General features: G+C 40.6%; 1 protein-coding gene across 1 annotated transcript in view; it reads left to right on the forward strand.

Annotated features, from left to right (window-relative positions):
- Positions 1–18,587, forward strand: part of RELN (reelin) — a gene marked incomplete at its 5' end in the record, with an annotated part of 426,427 nt that overhangs the window by 334,117 nt on the left and 73,723 nt on the right. The window contains 8 exons of the mRNA XM_015571214.1: positions 6,600–6,757; positions 8,186–8,393; positions 9,787–9,863; positions 13,911–14,069; positions 14,255–14,443; positions 14,970–15,243; positions 17,337–17,477; positions 17,582–17,759. Of these exons, the coding sequence (XP_015426700.1) occupies positions 6,600–6,757; positions 8,186–8,393; positions 9,787–9,863; positions 13,911–14,069; positions 14,255–14,443; positions 14,970–15,243; positions 17,337–17,477; positions 17,582–17,759 (1,384 nt within the window). The remainder of the gene's footprint in view (positions 1–6,599; positions 6,758–8,185; positions 8,394–9,786; positions 9,864–13,910; positions 14,070–14,254; positions 14,444–14,969; positions 15,244–17,336; positions 17,478–17,581; positions 17,760–18,587) is intronic.

Genomic DNA, 18,587 nt, shown 5'->3' on the forward strand with positions numbered 1-18,587 from the left:
GATGTGTGTCTGCGTGCACGTGTGCATGTGCACACGTGACACATTTACACTTGTGAAACAAATTCACTCACTCAGTCACTCATGTATTCATCTGTTCAACAAATATTTATTAACCACTGTTCTAAGCACTGAGAGTACAGCCATGAACAAATGATGTTAAAGGCTAAAAAAGATTATAAGACATTATATCAGATTTCACTTTATATAGATTTTTGATAAATTAATGCCTCATTGTAAAGACAATTTGAAATATCTTGCAATATAAATGATCCCTTTAAATGACTATCACAATAAATATTAAAACAATAGATCAAAAGATTAAAATTCAGTTAACAGGAATGAGATCAAGCACTTCAAATGAATTTGTTTCATTCATAGGACAATAAATTTAACTCTTAGTTTCCTGGCAGCTCAAACAAAGGGGGAAAATATACGATCATTTAGTTCTCATTGTTGGGTTAAAAAAAGGAAGCATATACATTCTGATTTTTTAAAAGATACTCTTTTTCCATGTTCAGTATTGTAGGATAAATATATAGCATATGTATATACATATATATATATGCATGCTTATGCCAGGTAGAGTAGGTAACATAGAGATCAGTATCTTTAACTATCACTTTATGAAAGATAAAGGAACATTCTTCAAGTAGACACTTTTTAATAGAATCTTAGAACAGAAATTAAATTGTGATTCAGTCAAAGCATTTCTGTGTGGAGCTGAGGCAAATCAGTAAGTGTATTTGCACTGCTTCCTATGGATGTGGCTTAATATATAGTTGGCATTCTCGTTAATGCCATTCAACAATATATTTAGCTTGCTTCATTCCTAAAATATGTAAGATTGTGCTATCCCCATATGCCTTAACGTTTGACATGGTCTAATGAAATATGAGTAAAATGAAGCATGTGACTTCAACAGCCCACTGTACACTTTGTCATGTTCTCTGCTTCATGAAAGCATGTTTTAAGATGAAGCTTACACTCATTTGGGTCCCCTAGTGTCTACAAGAAGCAGACTTCCTTGCCAATGTATACTAGACATGTAGCATAATCAGGAAACAAGCTTTTGTGGAGTTAAGCCACTGAGATTGGGGGTTGTTTATTAGCACAGCGTAACTTTCCTCATCCTGACTGGCATAATGATACAAGCTTAGCAATCTATACGAGCGGCTTATTCATAAAGTTCTTGGGGACTATTCTGTTTGTGAATTTTTCACCTAACTGATCATCAACTTTGCTCTGTATCATCCATCTAGCTAGGTAAGCTGGTTGTGTTCTCTTAGATGTGTATCCCTGAAAAAATTACACCATGAACTTCAGTAGAAAAACTTCCCATCACAGTATCAGGCACTACATCAGGTCAAGGTATAGACATGGCTTCCTACACATGGCTCCTCTTGATTTATAGGACTGTAAACTAAAAAGATGAATGATGTACCCCACCTATATTCAACACTGGAAAGACAATGACCGGATAACGACAATAGACACTCCCACTAAAAACAAAAAAAGAAAGAAACGGTAAAGAATGGGATGCACATGGTAGCCACTGGTTGTGGGAATTCTGAAAGCCAGCAAGATACTTGTTACCTGCATCTCCCTCTTTCACGAACAATGTCCAGGACAAGAAAGTTTCCTTGATTAAGAGAGTTCTGTTCCCTAATCAGTTGTTCTTCCCAGCTGTTGGTTCTACTCTCCAGGCTTCAACCTTTAAGACATCTTCCCTTTTCCATAAAAACATGCAGCTAAATAGCCATGTCATCCTGCTTTCTGCCCATCTCAAGCTGGGCATGCAGCCCTTGTACTCTTACCTCCACCACTGCCTTTTGTCTACATGCTTTTCTGAAACTGTGGCCCAACCAGAGCTCTTCCTAAATATATAGGTGCAGCACTTTATGAATTTGGGGAGCATCAGGGCGGAAGGGAGGGGGGCGAGCATCTGTGCGGCAATGAGTAGAATATGAGGGTGCTGGAAGACATCACTAGAAAGTAGTCAGCAGAATCAGAAGCCAAAAACACAAATCTGGTTTGAATCCCCAAAGCCAGATAATATACAGTGGCATCTGAAGCTGCAGTTTGTTTGACATTGGGTGAAATAATCCAACTGATACAAGCCACATGTGAGAAACTTGTCCTTACTATGACAAAGCAAGCCAATATTTTGAGACTACCAATTGTCAATATTGTCTTGGACCTCAGCTTTTGGAAGAAGAAATATTGTTCATTAGAATCCAACTTCCTGGTTAATTTGAATACCATCCAGCTTATTGGCTGATGGCATTTCTGACAAAGAGCTCTCTACTAGAGAATAGTAAATATGTTTCTACTTTAACCCAAGTAAATGAGCTGTTGTTGTTCCTTCTGCAATATGTTAAACTCAGATATCTCCAAATACAGTGGTGGAAAGCTGAGAATTCTAAGTGTGAAAATTGTCAAAATTTGGAGCTATTTTTGTCACAAAGCAACATGCTTATAATACTAGTCGTTACTAGAACATTGCTCTTTCACAAATAATTCTAAGCTAATTTTCTCAAAAGGAGCAGTTTGTACTCATGTGAATTCTCTTGGTTCTTGCCTACAGAGGAGAGACATGGGCTGTGGTAAATATATGCTGGTACGTCCCTCCTGACTCTCAACAACACCCCCAACCATACAGTATGCCATGCAACCTGCTGTAGGTTCTTCATGCAGAATGCAAAAAAAAAAAAAAAAAAAAAAAAAAAAAAAAAAAAAAAAAGTTGATCTATCTGGGAGGGCTAGAAATAGTTGCTTAGTAATCATCAGAATGTCCCCTCCACCACCACCCACCATCTGTGCACCTCTGCACTGGACAAGCAGGTGCTCGGGAACCTTCTTATTTGAGAGGCAAATGCAACCTTCTCTGAAGTGTGGTAGTGGAAGAGGGTTTTGTAGAAACCAATTCTCCTGGTCACTCAGGCATCCTCCAATTACAAAGGTAATTGATGAAGGGCACAAAGATAGAGTCTCATCTTTTATTTCTTCCTTACCTGAGACATGCAAAGGGGGAGTTTTGTTCAGTAATTCTTTTAAAAATATATTTTTATTGACTTCAGAGAGGAAGGAGAGGGAACGAGAGATAGAAACATCAACGATGAAAGAGAATCATTGATTGGCTGCCTCCTACACGCCCTCTCTTGGGATCGGGCCCTCAACCCAGGCATGTGCCCTTGACCGAGGACCCTTCAGTCACAGGCCTACGCTCTACCCACTGAACCAAACTGGCTAGGGTTGTTCAGTAATTTAAGTAGTCAAACCACACTATGGTTTATTTCTAGTAAAGCTGCATAAGATCAAATTCTGTGTTTTCCTTAGTCATTACTTCCTTCAGTTCTTTCCAGACCTTCCTGACTATCTGGTCAAAGGCCTCTATTACCTGCTCCCATAGCTCAGTGTCCTGCTTAATGGCGATAGTTATCCCAGTTGCACATTCACATTTCTTTGTGCAGAGCTTTAATTAAGTCTGTCTCCTCACTCAGCTGTGGGCTAGGTGAAGGCAGGAACCAGGTAAGATTTCTGCTTCCCATCGTATCCCCGGCCCTGGCATGTTGTAGGCACTTGGTAAATGCTGGTTGAATGAAGGGATATTGAATGAGGAATAAGAACAAGCAATAGGAGATTATCTATTTTCAAGACACCTCTCTTTTTAAAATATGATTTCCAAAATAAATTCCATTCTGTTCAGCAAGAACTCATTGATCTGAAGTCTACTGTGTCTCTCTGAAAAGGCACGACTAGCACATACACACACGTGCACACACACATTAATGATCTTAATAATTTCAAAGCTCTGTCGCCTCCCCTGTGCTAAGCAAAATACGCCAGTCAGAGAGAGACAAGTATCACATGACCTCACGCATATGTGGAATCTAATGAACAAAATGAACTCATGAACAAAATAGATCCAGAGACATAGAAGCATGGAATGGACTGTCGAATCTCAGAGGGAAGATGGGGGTGAGTGGGTAGGAAGAGATCAACCAAAGAACTTGTGTGCATATATGCATAATCCAGGAACACAGATAATAGTGCGGTGAAGGCCTGGGGAGGAGGGAGGGGACAAGTTTCTCAATGGGAGAAAAAGGGGGACATAGGTTATACTTTCAACAATAAAGGCTTAAATAAATGCAAACTATGTGGAATCTAGGCATTCTCTTATTCGCTTATCTTTGGCTGACTTATTTCCTCCCTTCTTATGGTCTCTCTATGATTATATTTTTTCGTAAACTTACTAGTTCTTCCTTTTATTCCAGCAACCCAGAGGTTGCTAAATTACTTGTGCTCAATTCCAAGATTGCGTTCCTGAGAGGAGAACAGAATAGCAGTAGGGATCAGGAAGCAGGCACAACTTGGAGAAATTGCGATGAAGCAAAGCTCGCCCACGTCGTGATCAGTGAAACAAAGCTCTGTTTCTTTGATTTGTGCTTCCAACAAAAATCAACTAGCAAAGACTAAAAGAAGGAAAAAAAGGTCCCAGCTCTTGCCCTTTCACTCTGGAACAAGGTTTCCAGCGAGGACACTGAGCCATGATTCACCATGTCCTGGACTCACCCTGTTAACAAAATGATTAGTCATTTCGTTTTATTTAAATATGTCTTCGTTAATGCTGAGCTCCTGAGATCCTTCCCCCTCTCAAATACCGACAGCACACTGTGCTGCTTGGTTCTGTGGCAGCCTTAGGATCCACCAGCAGGGGTGTCGCTTTCTCTCTGGCCAGACTAAACATTGATTTTTTTTTTATTATAATGAAAATTATAGGAATCCAAGAGTCAAATAGGTCAAGGCACTTCCCTTGCCCTTTGTCCATTATCAAATTACCAAAGCTTCTAGAATTCTACCTAAAGGTAGGATTCTCCAACCTTCTGAATGCCTCTGGGCCTCGGTCTGAGGTTGCCCCTTCCATGAAGCAGAGATGCCAGGTGGGCAGAAAAAAAAAGGTGTTCTTACCTCTTTTTTTTCTGACTTTCCATGGAGTAGAAGCTATGGATCTATATGTCTCTGGATTTTATTATAGAAAAGTTAAAAGAGAGGGCAAGTATGACTGACTTCTAATCAAATAGGACTTATATGATGGAATTGGTGTGTTTTCCTCTTTTATTACAGATACACAGCCTGTATTTTGGAAGGGACACAGAGCCTGTAACATTTTCCTTCAGAGCAATTTTCAAAAGCTACTGTTCATCAATTCCATTTACTTCTTTTGAGAGGAAAAAATCTCTTCACAGCCTAAATAACATTGCAATCCCAATGGGAGGAATTTTCCCAAGGTCCATGATTCTGCAACTGTATTTCCTTTTTTCTTTTCCTTTCTTCTTTCTTTTATTTTTGCTTTGTTTTTCTAATATTTAATTCAGTTGTCTTTTACCTTTGAAAATAAGACCAATATATTTTGAATTAGCTCCAAAGAAAATAAGTGTTCACTGAAGAATGTGTGTTAAGACTTTGTGTTAATAGATGAGTAACCCTGAGCACTTTTACTCCTGGTAAACAGCACCATTGGTTACATTTTGCAGATTTGCCTAAAGTAGGTAACTTAAAACAACAAAGAAAAAAACACATTGCTATGGTTTAGTGTTGCCAACTTAGCAAAGCTATTTGAAGAAGCAGAAAGAAATGTGTTCTGATACTGACATATTATGTTCATAATAAAAGAGGGGAGAAGGAAACATCTTTGTCTACAGTTATCCTTAACTCTCTTTATTGATCTCTAAGATTCTTTACGCCTTTTTTACTGATTCACTCCAAAGTCTATAAATATTTGCAGCAAAATTAATTGAAATCTAGATAGCCTAATCCACCTTTCCTTTTTGATATCAATAGAACTAAGGAAGAGAATGTATTTTCCTGGTATGAAATTAAAGATGTGTGTAGGTTTCCAAATATTTAAAAAGAAAAGAGATGTGTTGAAAGGATTGAAAAGATTGGAAAGCAACTGGAACAAGTCTTAGTTTGGCGGGCACAAGACTGTTATTGTGGGGGGAGGACTGGACAGCAGCCCAGTCCGCTGGTGTCCCAGGGTTTTGAAGCACAGGGACCAGGTCCCTCCTTTGTTCATTGGCAGTTACCAGTGTTCACTGGCAGCCCAGCCGGTTGCTAAGAGTTCATAGAATGAGCGCCTTGGAGATCTGCAGATGAAAAGTGAAGAGGAAGGCAACAGGTGGGAACAGAGCTGTCAGTACAAACTTTATTCTTCACTATCAGAATCATGCCAGTGGCAAATAGCCAGAGTCCCTTATGTGTTCTAGCTAAGAGCTTTCATTTGATGGTTTAAAAAATTTCCAGGGAGCCTCTTACAATCTACAAGTAAAAACCTATACTGTGTTCCTGGACATCAAAAGTCTCCTGTACCTGATATTGAAATATTTATCCTGAAGAAGAAATCAAGAAGTTTTGAGAGAGAAAAAAAAGAAGTTTTGAGAAAGATCTGAGAGAGACACCTTATGAAGGTTGTGTCCAATCAAGCATACTTTAAAATATTAGTATATATTTAATTTTTCTTGAATTATTTTAACTGTCGTAGAGTTCAGTGCTTAGCAGTGAGACGTTGGTACAAGAACACATGTTGTTTTTCCCAACAGTAAGATCAGATTCCGCTGGATCCAGGAGAGCAGCTCACAGAAAAACGTGCCTCCCTTTGGTTTGGATGGAGTGTACATATCGGAGCCTTGTCCCAGTTACTGCAGTGGCCATGGGGACTGCGTCTCAGGGGTGTGTTTCTGTGACCTGGGGTACACCGGTAAGGCCTCAGACAGGTGTCTGTTTGTAATATGTATCTCTAGTTACTATATTTCATGTTACTTCTTCTAAGGAAATATATTCTAAATTTAATCTTCCTTAAGTCTTAACTGTAAGAATTTGCAACCCAAGCACATGAAATGCTAAATTATTTTGTAGATTTGAGCTGCCTAAGGAAGAAAAAAAATAACACGAACTTTTTTATTGATTTTAGAGAGATGGGGAGAGAGAGAGACACACACACACACACATGCAGAAATTGATTTGACATTCCACTTATTTATGAATTCATTGGCTGCTTCTTGTATGTGCCCTGATGGGAGATTGAACCTGCAACCTTGGCATGTTGGGATGACGTTCTAACTAACTGAGCTACCCAGCCAAAGCCAACACAAATTTTTATTAATAATAACAGTAACAACTAACATTGTTTGAGTTCCTAATTCATGCTAGGCACTATAGTAAGTGCCTTTTATCTCATCTCACTTAATTCTAACAATAACCCTGTGCCATAATATTGTTATTGTTCCTATGTACATTTAAGGAAACTGAGGCACAGAGAGATTTAGTAACCTGACAAGGTTACACAGGTAGGATTGCTAGAGCGAGGCTTCAAACCCTTGTAGTCATTTTCTAAAACCCAGGCCCAAGATCTTAATCACTTGGCTGTAAGGACTCCCTGTGCTTTTCACATTTTTGTTTGTTTGTTTGTTTGTTTTATAAGAAATGTAATTCTGTACATTTAAAGTAACAGTCAACTTTTGAAATGATAAATCTAAGACTATCCATGAGAACTTTACAAGAATAGTATTTTCTGACCACAGTCACCATTGAATGTTGTTATAAGCAAAAATAAAAAGGGAGCTGAGATTAAAGATAAAATTAAAGAGAAAATATTATAAGCATCAATACCTTTTTTAGAATTTTTCTTGGAGACAACCTTAAACAGATTCTTATTAGCTTTTCAGTGCCGTGCCCTGCCCTTCTGGAGTGTGACCAGGGGCAAGGTGTTGTTGCCGGAGCCTTCTGTGGAGAGCACTGTCACCTGTGGCTTCAGCATGGTTACTAAAATCTGGGATTAATTCCTCCCATTGGTCCTCTAACAGAAGGGCGACAGAGAAGCTAACTTTATTGTGGACAAAATCTATTCTCAGTTTGTACAAATCCTTTGAGTAGCAAGAGCCATGGAAATGTGCAGTTCCCAATGTCTCCCATTAAAAAATAAACAATTATAGAGGCAGAATAGTGTTTCTGAGGATGGTAGTGACGGCTGCTTTTCAGTCATACAATTGTGAGATACAAATTTTCATTTGGTTTCTTTCTCCTAACACCTGTGCAAATGTTTCCTTGGCCCATGCGCTTGAATGTACCTTACAACATGAAAGGATTTCAATGAAACCTCTCTCCCATGTATTTCTTTTCTCGGAAGCCGCACAAGGAACCTGTGTGTCTAATGTGCCTAATCACAGTGAGATGTTCGATAGGTTTGAGGGGAAGCTCAGTTCTCTGTGGTACAAGATAACCGGAGGCCAGGTTGGAACGGGCTGTGGGACGCTTAACGACGGCAAATCCCTCTACTTCAATGGCCCGGGGAAAAGGGAAGCGCGGACTGTCCCTCTGGACACGAGGAACATCAGGTAAGTAGTTCATTGGCACACGTCTCCTTGAACATTGTATTTACCATGTCATGTGGTCTAACCTGAAACGCATTCTGTTTCGGGGTTCTGTTCTGTTATTGAGGTTTACATAATAATGTTTCTCTATATAGATTCTGATATGTAAAAATGAGGCATAACTTTAAGTCTATAATAAAATGGGTAATTTCTACAAAATTTATACCACAATTTATTAATCAATATGCAGTCATCACCCAGCCTTGTATATCAGCTTGGTTTTCTAAACTTCTGCATTATTATGAAGACCGTTTGGTATTATTTTTAACATGTTTCAGGTAAAGCAAAGATTTTTTTTCAACTTTAAATTTTGTGTCTGAAAATGATGCATCCCATTTATTAAGTCTATTTGTTTTTACTTAACGAAAAGTGCTCCAGAATTTAAAATACCTATGCTGACACCTACTGGTAAAATAAATAACTGCTTGGTTTTACGGTCAAGTATCACACCTAAAAGAAAACTGTGCTGCTTATAAATCAATTAGATTGTTTGAGAATTGGGAGAAAGAAAAATGAAGAAGTGTTTGAAACTTCTAGACGTTATTCTCACTACAATCTAATTTCAGTCCACTGAGTGAGTGTCAGTTGTGAAAAATTAAACCGTCTAAGTATCTGGCCCTAACAAATGTAGCATTCAGCTTCTTTAAAAAAACAACATTTCTTGCTTGACTAGTCATTGAAATTCTGTAGACGAACTGGATGCTGCCCTCTTGGATTTAGGTGTTGTTCTTGCATGGGATCCATGCCTGATTGTAGTACACAATTTTAGGTGCCTCATGCCACCAGCGCGGGTGGTGTTTGCTCGTTTAGCCTTGGCACTCACTCCACTTATACTTCCTCTTCCGCTTGCGGTAGCCACACTTGCCGCAGGTGGACTTCGGAAGGGGCAGCCCTTGGAGCCACTGCGGTGGCACAGTGTGTGCGGCTTGTTGCGCCGCTTTCCAACCAAGGATGTTTCCTTCATCTTGCTTCTGTGGCCAAGACCAAAGAGCTCAGCTTCTTAATGTTAGTTTTTTTTCCCCCTCATCTTGAGTTTCCAAGATCAGTATTCTCTTGATTTAAGGAACTCTCATTTCAGTGACTTCATTTCATTACATCAGCCTGTCAAAATAAAGTGGGGTTAAACTGTTCCTTTAGTTTCAGTGGTTATTACAGAATAAAATGAATGTCATATGAATTATTTTTTAATGGTTAGAGAATAACTTATTATATAATCTCTGTTGTTTCTGGTGGTCATATGCCCTTTATGTTTAAAACTTAAGAATTATAGGATTTGTGTGCATGTCATAAAGCAAAAGGTTAAATGTCTTCCGAATTCACCTATTTGTAAGTAACTTGGAGTATTTTTCCTTCCCAGACTCGTTCAGTTTTATATACAAATTGGAAGCAAAACGTCAGGCATTACCTGCATCAAACCAAGAGCTAGAAATGAAGGTAAGCTGCCATCTTTGATGGAAATTGCAGTTACTATTGGCAAGTTAGTTCTTTTTCCTCCCAGAGTTAGTCCAGGATTTTGCAAACTGATCCACTCCCTGAATCATTCCTTCTCCTCTCTTCTCCGTCATTGAATGGGCAGCTGCATAGAGCCATGATCTCTAAGATTCCTCATGCAGATCCGTAAGCCTGAAAAGCATCATGTCTGCTCTGGCTCAAAGTATATTTGTTTTAGGGAACCCTGATCATTTTATAACTTTCCACAGGGAGAAAAAAAATAGCAGAGACTTTTACATTCGGCTCAGGGACTAGAAATGCGTTTTGCACATAGATCATTATTGAATGCAGATCAAATGCTACTCTCTGCCCATAAACATTCTAGGGGTACTGGTATCATTGAGTAGAAGAAGCAGTTCTTGGTAATAATGAACATTAATTTTGAACACACATTATATATATATATATGCCACTATTCCATGTGTTTTAACTGTGTTCATTTAATTCCCATCATACCCCTTTGCTATAAGTACTATTAGTAGTCCTATTTTACAGATGTAGAAGCTGAGGCACAGGAATTCAAGTAACTTACCCAAAATCATGCAGCTAATAAGTGGATGAACAGGGATTCAAGCCACTCACACTGGGTCCAGACCCCATGACTTAACCACCATGCTATACTGCCTCTCTCCTTGCCCAGACGTCTGCTCTCTCTAGGCATCTATACCATCTTCTGCCTCAGTGATTCAGTTCTGAAAGAAATGCAGAAGGCTTGAAGCATGCAAGGTGGCCTTCAGGAGCTCTACAAAGATAATGAGGTTCCTTAAGGGACTCCGAATGTGAATTGGCTCCTAGCACGAAATCCTCCTCCAGTCCCTGATCTCATGAATGGCATGGGAAGAGTTTTACAGCTTCTAAGTGTGTTATTATCTCAAGCGTGACTGTGTAAAACATGGTGACTTAAACAGTACCTGTTAGCCAATAGACCTACTGATAGCTCTATTCGTCAATTCTAAAGGTCCTTGGCCATATCAGCACACACTGAAAGCTTTTGTGACTTTTTCTGATATCTCAGTACTTTTAGTCTAGTAATTATCTAGATCACCTATTTACTGAAGCAGCAGTCCAGAAACTTTTATAGACCATTTTGTGTTCTCTAATCTCTTCAACGAGGGTTTATTAAGAGTTTGCTCTAAGCCTGACATTATTCCAGTGAGCTGCAGATACAGTGTCACCGAAAGACTGATTCATCAGTCATGATGAGCTGAGTTATGCTGCAGTAACAAACAGCTCTCTAATCTTGGTTTTATAAAAAAAAGGGGGGGGGTTTCTCCTTCGTGCTACATGGATCCTCTGAGGGCCTCATTCCAGCACCCAGAATAATGAAGCAGCTGCTGGGTAGATTGTGGGTATTGTCAGCCATAAGGAGACAAGAAGTACAAACTACCATGTGCCAGGAGAGGAAGAACCAGTGTCCCACTATCGACCACAGCAGACTAAACCCCTGCCCGAAGGGCACATACATTCTAGTGAGAGGAGTTAGAAAATAAACAACAAAGAAAATGAATAAGCAAGATGTTAGATTGATGGGCTAAATGAAAATAGATAAGCCAATGAGATGGAAAGTAAACTTATGCAGGGGGAGATGTTGATTAAATCAACATCTGTGGGTCACGACCATCGGAAAACATATAGCATATCAGATATTTACATTATGATTCATAACAGTAGCAAAATTACAGTTATGAAGTAGCAATGAAAATAATTTTATGGTTGGGGGTCACCACAACATGAGGAACTGTATTAAAGGGTCGCGGCATTAGGAAGGTTGAGAACTACTGATAGAAGTGGGTGAGGCGGTGGGGGTTGGGGGGGAACTCCTGAGGAAGTGATGTTTAAATAGAAATGTAAAGGATGAGAAGGAGCCAGCCAGTTCAGGAACATTATCCTGGCAGAAGAGACAGCAGAGGCCACGAGGTGTAGATAGAAGGGGTTCAGGTAGGGGGGACTCCTGAGGAAGTGACGTTTAAATGGAAATCTAAAGGATGAGAAGGAGCCAGCCAGTTCAGGAACATTATCCTGGCAGAAGAGACAGCAGAGGCCACGAGGTGGGAAAGAATTGTGATATTGCAGGAGCAGAAAGAAGGGCACTGTGGCTTGGGGCTCATAAAGGTAGGCGAGTGGTCTGTATAAGGGACAGACAGGAGCTGGGTCACACGGTCTCACTGGCCATGGTAAGGAGTTGGGGTCTGAATCCATGTGTCATGGAGACCACCTGAAGGTTTTCCAGCCAGCCAGCGACATAATAAGTGTTTACCAGATCACCCTACAAACACTCTATGAAATCCAAAACAGATGAATATTTCCCAAGCACATGCTTGGCCCATGCAGAGATAGGAGCTTTGAGGAATGAGAAAAAGACCAGGTCTGACCTCAGGACCTTGTTTTCTGATTGGAGAGGCAGAGCATTTTGATGTTTTCTTTAAACCCTTATAATAATATTACTATTTGAAAATAGTTTGTGGTTGGGATAGTGTAACAATTATGAAAATTACTAGTCTGCACCCTATTCTTACATAAGCTACGAACAAACAAAACCTCTGACCAGAGTGTAATAGGAAGCACCCACTGTTCATAGGCATTAGGCTCTCCTCTGTACAACCTCTGGTTACGTGCCCATTGGGCCGATTCCCTCAGTGTCCCTTTAGGAAAGAACAACTTCTGCTCAGCTACTCCTGAGCCATTTTCTTGAGCTCACTACTGGTCCTGTAACTCACATCCCACAGGCATTTCTTAGCCTTTTACTAAAAAGCTGGCTGTTAAAATGTAAATCTTTCTAAATCCTTGAACCAATCTTTTCTAGTGATGAAACCAAAGATTTTTTACTTACCCAAGCTGAAGCTCCAATTTACATATTTGGAATGAAAATCAAAATTAGGCTATTTCCTATAAGACTGGGCAGAATGCAGATGGAGTTGTAATTTACAAAGAGAAATGTTTTACATGCTGTAAACACTCGGTAGATAAGCAAAAATGGCTTGGTTTATTCAGATGTGCAGTGTGTTAGATGACACAGCTAATGAGGCTCAGCAGTTGATATAAAATATGGATATTGCTGTTTCCCCTCCCTGCGTTTCTCCACTCTTTTGTAACTTCTCTGGGAGGCATTTCTTCATTGTCCTTTGGCATTGGGGGTCCTCAGCTCTGCAGACTTCGTTGCTGCCTGAAGGCATGTATATGTGATTCTCCTGGGAAAGTAATGAGGAGAAAGGCAACAAGCAGAAACCAGATGGAGTGTGGACTTCTTGAGCCAGACTTCTCCTATTTTAATGTACATCTGAATCCCTTCAGAGGCCTGTTCAAATGCTGGTCCCAAAATCACGTTACTCTGGTGATGGACAGAGGGACGTTGGGTAGATGGGATAAGTGAAGGGGCAAGGGTGGCACAGAGAAAGGAAAGTAGAACCAACATTGGAGGGTAGCGAATTTTTCTGCTTTGCAATTTAATAATTTGACTTTATTCAGACTTCGGTGACCAAGGTCTGACAAAATGTGAAGAGCCCGTGAAGGATCCTTCTGCTTACCAGAATTTCACATTGGGCCTCGCTCACCGCCTGATGCTCTGGCAGAAAAGAGCACTACTTGATTTTGTGCTGGGGAGATTGAGCTATTTCTTCTGAGTGTATAATAATGATATGAGACTGTAATATTCAGGACAGAATCTAAAATTCAGATACATAATCGGGAGTGGATTTTTATGTCCCCCTTACCAGCTACTCATTGTTCATACAACTTCAGTGGTCTTTAAAAGAGCTTATGTATTTTTCTTCTCCATTTCCGGGGAGGTGGTGCATTAGAAACTGTCAAGGAATTGATGAGCCTTCGGGTCTACTAATTCATTCCTTGGAAGTTAGATGAATGTGCCCTCATTCCATGAGTCACAATTTGAAGTTTCTGCTGCAGCCTTGCCATTTAAAAAAATACTGCTCGTTGCCTCGTTTGCCTCTAGGAAAGCTTTCCAAGTCACTGGATTTATGTCTTTTAACTCAGGGCTTATTGTTCAGTATTCAAATGACAATGGAATACTCTGGCATTTGCTTCGCGAGTTGGACTTCATGTCATTTCTGGAACCACAGATCATTTCCATTGACCTGCCACGGGAGGCAAAGACACCTGCTACAGCTTTTCGATGGTGGCAACCCCAACATGGCAAGTTACTGCTCACCCCAACTTTCCTGGTAGCATTTAGGACTTATGGTTAAAGCCACATTGTATTGTGTGTTTCTTAATTTGCAGTCAATTTCTAGACAATTTGACTTAAAAGCACGGTCATACAGACATGTATAGTGTATATAATGAACCTTCTGTAACTGCCTTTATTTATCTGATTCCAGGGAAGCATTCAGCCCAGTGGGCCTTGGATGATGTCCTTATAGGAATGAATGACAGCTCTCAAACTGGGTTTCAAGACAAATTTGATGGCTCTATAGATTTGCAAGCCAACTGGTATCGAATCCAAGGAGGTCAAGTCGACATTGACTGTCTCTCTATGGATACTGCTCTGATATTCACTGAAAACATAGGTATATATTTTCACCAGATAAAGGGAAAGTATGTAATTAACTAAAGGACTAATTAACTAAAAATCAAGAGGAGATTCTCTAATGCAAAACTGTTGCATAACTGCCTGTGCTGAGGAAGGCTTCTGGAAAAAAAATAAAGTTGTATTGTCCTCTAATATAACTTGGTGGCCCAATGACAGTTCTTGTTAGGACTCTCACAGAGCATGCAGAATATGACTGGGGTTTCTTAAAAGGAGGGCAAAATATATCTAGCTGAAGACATTCCTTTGTTTCATAATTTGCAGTATTACAGACTTGAGGCTCTATATTCACCCTTCTCAAGATAGTGAAGTTTTTCCAGTTAGCAGCCTTCCATGTTTTCGAGTCTATGCTAATCAAATACTAGTAAAAATACCACCGAAGAATGAGGCACGAAGGATAAGACATGATTTTCATTTGCTACTGAAAGTGTCTGTGGCCCGCAGGTGCCAAAAAAGAAAAGAGCGCACAATTATATGCTGCCCTTTAAACTTTTCCTTTCATGTAGGAAAACCTCGTTATGCAGAGACCTGGGACTTTCATGTGTCATCATCGACCTTCTTGCAGTTTGACATGAGCATGGGCTGTAGCAAGCCCTTCAGCGCCTCCCACAGCGTCCAGCTCCAGTATTCTCTGAACAACGGCAGGGACTGGCATCTTGTCACGGAAGAGTGTGTCCCTCCAACCATTGGCTGTCTGCACTACACAGAAAGTTCAATTTACACCTCGGAAAGATTCCAGAATTGGAAGCGGATCACTGTCTACCTTCCACTCGCCACCATGTGAGGACTGTCATTTGGCTGCATGGCAGAACTTCCTTTAGGTTTCTGTCACCTAATTTGAAAATAATTGTGATTCCACTTGGCAATGCTGTTGCTTTCTCGTGATGATTATGCGCAGAATGTGCCAGGAAGAAAAGTGTAAGGTGCTTTGGGCTGCGGTTTTTAATGTGGTGAGGAGTTCTGTAAGTTTGTCAAGGCTGAATTTTTCTGCTCCTCAGCCCTGTGAAGGCTGCCCATCAGATTCCATTTTTAAACTGTTGTAAAAATAAGTATCTTCCAAATAAACAGGCAGATACTTATTCACATTAAGCAGTAAGTGAAATCATCGCATATGGAAAACATATGAAGTATCCTCAGTTGTTAGTTTGTGGGGTTTTTTTACTTGCAAAACCACAATAAAATGCTCATATTATTTTACAACTTTCTTCCCCTCACCAGCATTTCGGATCACATTTAAGAGTTGTTTTGGGGCTTATAACAGGCTCCCACTTCCGTGGTTTAGGCATTTGGATGTTTTAGGATCTTTCTAGGAACTAAGGTGTACTGTGGTGGCTGGTTGAACATTGTTCCATCTGGAACTGCACCCCCCGCCCCCCACCGAGCCCTGTCTCCCTCCTCCCCGACCCTCCACCACCTCCCTGCACTGCTCTGTTCTGAATTGCAAGCAAGTTGGCCTGTATAGGCTGCAAGTGCCAGCCTCTGTACCTGCTGGCTTCCTGATAGAATTAGACAGTGGCAGACACTGGCAAGAGATTGGAGGGTGGAAACAGAGATAAACCAGGATATTCCTCCCTCTCCTTTTCTGCCTCAAGTGCATGTTGGCCAACTTCAGTGGCTCCAGCTCTTCCCAGGTGGCCCTTCATGTGCCCTTGACCTGTGGACACCAACAACAATGTCTCCTGCCTGTGTCCCTCCAACTTTGGACTTGTAGAGGCTTCCTGAATTGCTAACCCCTGGTTTCCTCACTACCCCTGTTGGCTTCTCAGCTCTACCACTAACTGTGCATACAGTTCCTTGCATCAAATTCTGTTTGTATTAAATACTTATAGTGGTTTTTGTTTTCCTGGTTCAATTTTGATTAATAGAAGCATAACCAAATGGCAGAAAAACACCGCAGGAAACTAAAGCATTTAGTACTGAACCTAAAATCATATCCTGTGGACCCCAGAGCTTTACAGGATGCTTCCTTGTAGCTCATTTGTTCAGTTTGTTTTCATTCAACAAGCATTTGTTGAATCGCTATTGAGTTTTAGACCTCTAACACAACACAAATAGGCTGAGGCCAGGACACAGATACATTATTTGGGATAACAGACTTCTAAGCAGTTTATGATATTCTAACAGGTAATACACAGGGATATTATTGGAGCACAGGGAGGTAATACTTAACTCAGTTTGGGGAGCACAGAGGGAGCTTTCTGGAGGAGCTGATGTCTGAGCTGAGTCTTGCTGAAGCACAGAGGGCCTGCTGGAGAGCATGTTTGCTGTTGAAAACCTAAACAAAATCCCAGGCACCAGAGAGTTTCATGGGGAAATTCAAGGATTCGGTGCTGCCAGAGTATAATTGTGAGGCAAGAAATAGGGGGAAATAAGACAAGAGAAGAGGGCAGATAATGAAGGCACCACATGCGTCAGGACCAATGAAGCTCAATGGAGCTTCCACTTACTGTCTCACAAACGCTTTAGGGACCCTAGAGCAGGGACCTCGTGGCAAGAACTTTGCACGATTCAAATCTTTCCTCGTGTCTGTCACCCTGGGTCCCCTTCCCAGTACTGGGTGGCAGTGAACGTCTGAGAACAAAAACTAAAATTCTGCATATGGTTCAAACACTAAATAAATCCATAGTTCAAAATAACTCTCCCACCTCTTGCATGAAAAAAACAAAAGTGAAATATTTTAAAAGCCTGTTTAATACTTCCATTTTTATAGTGTAAGAGGAAATAGTATCCAATACTTGGTATGAAAATCCAGTGTCTTAAAGAACAGGGAACCGGAACCTGGAGGAGAGTACTTTAAGTAAATGGAGAATTGAAGTAAATGTTCCCATGCTTTCCAGGTTTCTTGTCGAACTAAGTGTGTTTTCTTTGCTTAGATCTCCCAGAACGCGGTTCAGATGGATTCAGGCCAACTACACTGTGGGAGGCGACACCTGGGCTATTGACAACGTGGTGCTGGCCTCAGGGTGCCCGTGGATGTGCTCGGGACGAGGGACTTGTGATGCTGGACGCTGTGTGTAAGTTAACACTGGCAGCTCCTCTTTTGGGAATACGAAAATAAACATGGCTTCTTAAACTCAGGACAAATAATGCCTTTTCTCCCCCCTTTTTTTTCCCATAGATGTGACCGGGGCTTTGGTGGAACCTACTGCGTTCCTGTCGTTCCTCTGCCCTCCGTTCTTAAAGATGATTTCAACGGGAACTTACATCCAGACCTTTGGCCGGAAGTGTACGGCGCAGAGAGGGGGAATCTGAATGGTGAAACCATCAAATCCGGAACGTCTCTCATTTTTAAAGGGGTCAGATAACACTCTCCTTCTCCATACTGTTACTGAAATTCCTTTCGTCACGCTCTGCTCCGCACGGATGCATTTCTGAGTCTGTTCAGATGATGTGTTCTATACATAATTGTCTCCTCGCCCAAACCGTGTTTCCTCTTCTATTCAGCATAGTATTTATGACCACTTAGGCATAAAATTTTTCCTCCACTTTGGTAACCATACTTTTTTACTTTCTTCTTGAATCATAGACATAAAAATTATACAGATGTAATTTCTAGAATTTTCACTTCTGGAATGTAACACTTTATTATTGACGATTTAATTTGCAATATTTTAAAATAGTTCTTTAATATATTTTTATTGATTTAAAAGAGGAAGGGAGAGGGAGAACAAGATACAAACATCAATGAGAGAATCATTGATCAACTGCTCCTGTATGCCCCCTATGGGGGATCAAGCCCATAAACCGTGCATGTGCCCTGACCAGGAATGGAACCCTGACCTCCTGGTTCATATGTCGATGCTCAACCGCTGAGCCAAACTGGCCGGGCTAAAATAATTTTGTGAAAAGTCTTTGCCTTTTCTTTCCTTTTGCCCCCACCAATAGAACCATTTTTTCACTAAGAAGCCAAACATTTAAGTCAAGTTAAGTAGCATTCTCAAGCATTGTTAGTATTTTTTCTATTTCATCCTAGATATCTGGTTAGAGAAATGTCAGGCGGTTGTGTGAAGCTCCGTGCTGAGCTGGCACATCCGCGTCTGTGAACCCATGCTTTATCAAGTCTTTCTCAGCATGGGAAGACCAGCTAATCTAGGTGTGCAAATGAAATCTTTAACAGAAATCTG

This window comes from Myotis davidii, unplaced genomic scaffold (assembly GCF_000327345.1).
Source record: "Myotis davidii unplaced genomic scaffold, ASM32734v1 scaffold125, whole genome shotgun sequence".
NCBI lineage: Eukaryota > Metazoa > Chordata > Mammalia > Chiroptera > Vespertilionidae > Myotis > Myotis davidii.